A 5,943-nucleotide genomic window follows, 5' to 3' on the forward strand; every position below is an offset into this window, starting at 1 on the left:
TGCTGACAACACCAAGTCAAGGGTTAAGATCCCCTTACTGGTCATCTTTAAAAAGAAAAACAGAAATTTATTCTCCCACAGTTCTGGAAGCCAGAAGTCCAAAATCAGTATCACTTGGTTGAAACCAAGGTTTTGGTAGGGCCATGCTCCCTCCAGAGACTAGGGGAAAATCTGTTCCTTGCCTCTTCCAGCTTCTGGGGGCTGCCAGTATTCCATGGCTTGTGGATGTGTCACTGTAGTCTACAAGGCCGGCGTCTTCACATGTCTCTCTGTTCTGTCTTCACATCACCTTCTCCTCTATGTGTATTGAATCTCCCTCTGCCTCCTTCTTATATATGCGATGGCATTTAGGGTCCACCCAGATAATCCAGGGTAATTTCCCCATCTCAGATTCTTAATCACACCTGTAAATACCCTGTTTCCATATAAGGTAACATATTTATAAGTTCTGGCGTTTATATCTTTTGGGGGCATCTTGCAGACTACTGCACTGGGCTGTAATTGAAGACTGGGTTGCATTCTTTCTGGAGGCTCTAGGGGAGAATCTGTTTCCTCGCCTTACCAGCTTCTAGAAGCTGCCTGCATTCCTTGGTTCTAGAAACTGCCTGCATTCCTCTGTCTTCAGAAGCAGTTACTTAACTTCATTCTTCTGTAGTCACATCTCACTCTGACTCTCCTCTGCTTCCTTCTTCCACTTTTAAGGATGCTCATGATAACATTGGACTCACCTGGGTGATCCAGGATACTCCCCCTATTTTAAGGTCAGCTAATTAGCGAACTTAATTCTTTTTTTTTTTTTAAAGATGACCGGTAAGGGGATCTTAAACCTTGACTTGGTGTTATCAGCACCACATCCACCTGAGTGAGCGACAGGCCAGCACTTTAATTCCTTTTTGCCATGTAACATAACACACATGTTCCAGGGATTAGGGTCTGGACATCTTTGGGGGAGCATGACTCTGCCTACCTTATCAGCCAGAGGAGTCCTGTTAGATTTTGTTAGATCACATCTCTTTTCTGCTCCAAACCCCTCTATGGCTCCTGTCTCACCCAGAGAAAATCCAGTCCCCACCATGGCCCACAGGCCCTGCACTGTCAGGTTCCTGTTCCCGGTCTGCTCTCACGTCCTGCCCCCTTTTCTGCACTCACTCGACTCCAGCCCCACTGGCCTCCTCACAGTTCTCACGACGCCAGGCCTGCTCCTGCCCCAGGGCCTTTGCACCTGCTTTTCCCTCTTCCTGGTGCACTCTTAGCCTAGACACCTGCAGAGCTCACTCCCACACTTCCTTCAGGTCATTGCGGAAACGTCATTTCTCAGTAAGACTTTTCCTGACCACCTTTCAAAGAATTTCAGCCATACCCCACCCTCCATGCCCAGTTCCTCCTTTCTGTTTTGTCTTATTACTTATCACCGTCCATCAGACTACACGTCTTACTCATTTTCTTCCTTTCTCCTCCCTTGCCTCTCCTTCACTAGATCGCCAGCTCCATGAGGGCAGGGATTTTAGTCTATTTTGTTCTCTATTATGTCCCAAGCATTGAGAACAGGGCCTGGCATATAATGGATGTTCAATAAATATATATTAAATGAGTAAATGAATGAATCTCATTGTCCCAAAACAACCCTATGAGATAGTATAGAATTAGTTTCCCAGGGCTGCTGTAACAGAGTACCCAATACTGGGTGGCTTAAAACAACAGAAACTTGGGCCGGCCCGTGGCTCACTCGGTAGAGTGCGGTGCTAATAACACCAAGGCCCCGGGTTCGGATCCCACATAGGGATGGCCGGTTCGCTCACTGGCTGAGCGTGGTGCTGACAACACCAAGTCAAGGGTTAAGATCCCCTTACCGGTCATCTTTTAAAAAAAAAAAAAAAAAAAAACAGAAACTTATTGTCTCACAGTTCTGGAGGCCAGCAATCAAAGTGTTGGCGGGGTTTGTTCTTTCTGGAGACTCTGAGGGAGAATCCATCCCATTCCTCTCCCTTATCTTCTGATGGTTGCCTACAGTCCTTGGTGTTGCTTGGCTGGTAGACGCATCACTGCAATCTGCCTCTGCCATCACATGGCATTTTCCTTGTGTGTCTCTTTGTATCATCTCTGTATGTAGTCTTTTTACAAAGATACCAGTCACTGGATTTAGGGCCCACCCTAATCTACTTGTACACATCATCTTAATATAACTAATTACAGCAGCAAACGCCCTATTTCTTTTTCTTTCTTTTTTTTTTTGGCAGCTGCCCGGTAAGGGGATCCAAACCCTTGACCCCTTGACCCTGATGTTACCAACACCATGCTCTAACCAACTGAGCCAACCAGCCAGCCCCCAAACACCCTATTTCTAAATGAAGTTATATTCTGAGTTTCTAGGTGAACATGGATAACACCAAGGCCCCGGGTTCGGATCCCACATAGGGATGGCCGGTTCGCTCACTGGCTGAGCGTGGTGCTGACAACACCAAGTCAAGGGTTAAGATCCCCTTACCGGTCATCTTTTAAAAAAAAAAAAAAAAAAAAACAGAAACTTATTGTCTCACAGTTCTGGAGGCCAGCAATCAAAGTGTTGGCGGGGTTTGTTCTTTCTGGAGACTCTGAGGGAGAATCCATCCCATTCCTCTCCCTTATCTTCTGATGGTTGCCTACAGTCCTTGGTGTTGCTTGGCTGGTAGACGCATCACTGCAATCTGCCTCTGCCATCACATGGCATTTTCCTTGTGTGTCTCTTTGTATCATCTCTGTATGTAGTCTTTTTACAAAGATACCAGTCACTGGATTTAGGGCCCACCCTAATCTACTTGTACACATCATCTTAATATAACTAATTACAGCAGCAAACGCCCTATTTCTTTTTCTTTCTTTTTTTTTTTGGCAGCTGCCCGGTAAGGGGATCCAAACCCTTGACCCCTTGACCCTGATGTTACCAACACCATGCTCTAACCAACTGAGCCAACCAGCCAGCCCCCAAACACCCTATTTCTAAATGAAGTTATATTCTGAGTTTCTAGGTGAACATGGATTTTGGGGGGACACTATTCCACTTTACAAAGGTGGAAACTGAGGCTCAGAGAGGCTGAATAACTTGCCCAAGATCACAGAGCTAATGAGATCAGATCATACCATAGAGCCTGGATTTGAACCCTGGGCAGAATTATTAGAGACTTCATGTCTTGACTACCTAACTGTACTGCTTTCCATGTTAAGTCCACCTCGTGTGTTGTTCCTTATTTATTCATTTCTCCAAGATCTTGAGATTGTGGAGGACTTGAAAGAGGTGGGTTAAAGTTGCTATTGTGTAACCATCATATAATCTCTTTAAACAAAGAGGGGAGGGTGCGTTATGGGCAGGAGCAGTCACAGAGACCAAAAATGTGAGATCAGAGCATGAGTCCTAAGACAGGTGGTGGTTGAGGCTGCCCCTGACCAGGTTCAGGGACAAGGGCCTGCCATTTGGAGGTTGGAATTAGGGGCTGGGCATAGGGGCAAGAGGAAAGTGACCTTCTGCCTTTCCCNTTTTTTTTTTGGCAGCTGCCCGGTAAGGGGATCCAAACCCTTGACCCCTTGACCCTGATGTTACCAACACCATGCTCTAACCAACTGAGCCAACCAGCCAGCCCCCAAACACCCTATTTCTAAATGAAGTTATATTCTGAGTTTCTAGGTGAACATGGATTTTGGGGGGACACTATTCCACTTTACAAAGGTGGAAACTGAGGCTCAGAGAGGCTGAATAACTTGCCCAAGATCACAGAGCTAATGAGATCAGATCATACCATAGAGCCTGGATTTGAACCCTGGGCAGAATTATTAGAGACTTCATGTCTTGACTACCTAACTGTACTGCTTTCCATGTTAAGTCCACCTCGTCTGTTGTTCCTTATTTATTCATTTCTCCAAGATCTTGAGATTGTGGAGGACTTGAAAGAGGTGGGTTAAAGTTGCTATTGTGTAACCATCATATAATCTCTTTAAACAAAGAGGGGAGGGTGCGTTATGGGCAGGAGCAGTCACAGAGACCAAAAATGTGAGATCAGAGCATGAGTCCTAAGACAGGTGGTGGTTGAGGCTGCCCCTGACCAGGTTCAGGGACAAGGGCCTGCCATTTGGAGGTTGGAATTAGGGGCTGGGCATAGGGGCAAGAGGAAAGTGACCTTCTGCCTTTCCCCAGGCCACCCGGGACCTTGCCCAGTATGATGCAGCCCATCATGAAGAGTTCAAACGCTATGAGATGCTCAAGGAACATGAAAGACGCCGTTACCTGGAGTCACTGGGAGAGGAGCAGCGAAAGGAGGCAGAGAGGAAGCTGGAAGAGCAGCAGCGCCGGCACCGAGAGCACCCCAAAGTCAACGTGCCTGTAAGGACCCCCATTTGTGCCCACCCCTGCCATATCCAACTGTCTAAGCACCACAGAACAATGAGGTAGTTGAAGAACTACAACTCCCAGGAACCCCTCAGGCAAAAGTTGCCCTTACTGGACCCAGATGCCCCAGGGGCTGCTGGAAGTTGTAGTTTTCTTAGTTTTCTTGCTTGAAGGAAAAGACATTTGTTGGGTGGGTTAAAGTGTTCTCTAGCTTTACCCCGTGGCACCCAGACTTTTTGCTCATGAGCTCCCTGCTCTCCCCTCCACAGGGCAGCCAAGCGCAGTTGAAGGAGGTGTGGGAGGAGCTGGATGGATTGGACCCCAACAGGTTTAACCCCAAGACCTTCTTCTTACTGCATGGTAAGGCGGGGAGGGATTCCAGACCCAGACTGAACCCTGAGGCGCTGACCTTTCTGGGGCCTGAATGCTAAGAGGGATCTTCCCATCCCAGTGGGGGCCCCTCAGGCCTGAGCCCATTTCCCCTGGTTGACCATAGGCCCTCCACCTCCCTGTTGCTATGGCTAGGATCTTTCATGGAAGGGCTGGGCCTCTTTTCCAGGTTTCTGGGTTCTGATGACCGGCATGTCTACCAACTAAGCAAACCAGGCTTGGCTAGGCCTGGGACCCCCTCACACAGCACCTCAGAAGACCCGGTCCCCTCTGGGAGCCCTATCACTAAGGGAAGGTTGCTTCCTAGTAACTAAGGCTTCAGAGGCCTGGAAAGTTCCTTCTCTGTGGTGGATCAGAGGCACATTCCCCTTCAGTCAGTCTCTTCCCATCTGGGAACATGGCCTGGGGTTGCCAGGTGGCCTCAGTTGTATCCAGGACCCTGACCCAGAAGCTGTAACCTGTCCACAGAGCTGACAGAGCTGACAGAGCTTATCAGGATCTGGCTCATTCATTCAGCAAATGTTTACTAATGTCCCTCTAGAGACCAAGCTTTTTCAAGACTCTGTGGATACAACCATGAACAAAACAAAGTTCCTCCCCTCAGAGCTGGTGATCAAGCAAACAGATCATACTGCATTATAGTGACTCTAAGAGACCACTGAGTGTGAGAGGTAGTGGTGTTTTACAAAAGCTGACACACCCTCATCCATGATAAGGTGCGTCCTGGTTACAGGGATAATGAAATATACAAGAGAAAAAAGTGCATCTTAGAATCAGTGTAGTAAGTAAGGCCTATAATACTCAGGTAGTGATAGATACTGTGGAGAAGAAGGCAGCCAGATTAAGGGGCTGGCGAAGTGATTTATGTAGCATGACCAGGAGAGGTTTTGCTAAATCAGTACTGAACAAGTAGAACTGTCTGCACTGATGGAAACATGCTACGTCTGTGCTGTCCAGTGTGGTAGTCACCAGCCCCATGTGGGTCTTGTTTTTGGCGGCTGGCCAGTACAGGGATCCACGCCCTCAACCTTGCTATTATCAGCACTGTGTTCTAACCAGGCAGCCCTGCATGTGGCTCTTGAGCATTTCAAATGTATCTTATTTGACTGAGGAACTGAATTTTTAAAAAATTTTTTAGGGCCGGCCCGGTGGCGCACTGGAGAGTGCACCGCTTGGGAGCGCAGCGGCGCTCCCGC

General features: G+C 47.8%; 1 protein-coding gene across 2 annotated transcripts in view; it reads left to right on the forward strand.

Moving 5' to 3' along the window:
* Positions 1 to 5,943, forward strand: part of NUCB1 (nucleobindin 1) — a 28,037-nt gene that overhangs the window by 14,922 nt on the left and 7,172 nt on the right. For both annotated transcript variants that reach the window (XM_008569311.1, XM_008569310.1), the window contains exons 6-7: positions 4,166 to 4,351; positions 4,627 to 4,717. In XM_008569311.1, coding sequence (XP_008567533.1) covers positions 4,166 to 4,351; positions 4,627 to 4,717 — 277 coding nt within the window. The remainder of the gene's footprint in view (positions 1 to 4,165; positions 4,352 to 4,626; positions 4,718 to 5,943) is intronic.

The sequence above is a fragment of the Galeopterus variegatus genome, unplaced genomic scaffold (genome assembly GCF_000696425.1).
Source record: "Galeopterus variegatus unplaced genomic scaffold, G_variegatus-3.0.2 Scaffold486, whole genome shotgun sequence".
NCBI lineage: Eukaryota > Metazoa > Chordata > Mammalia > Dermoptera > Cynocephalidae > Galeopterus > Galeopterus variegatus.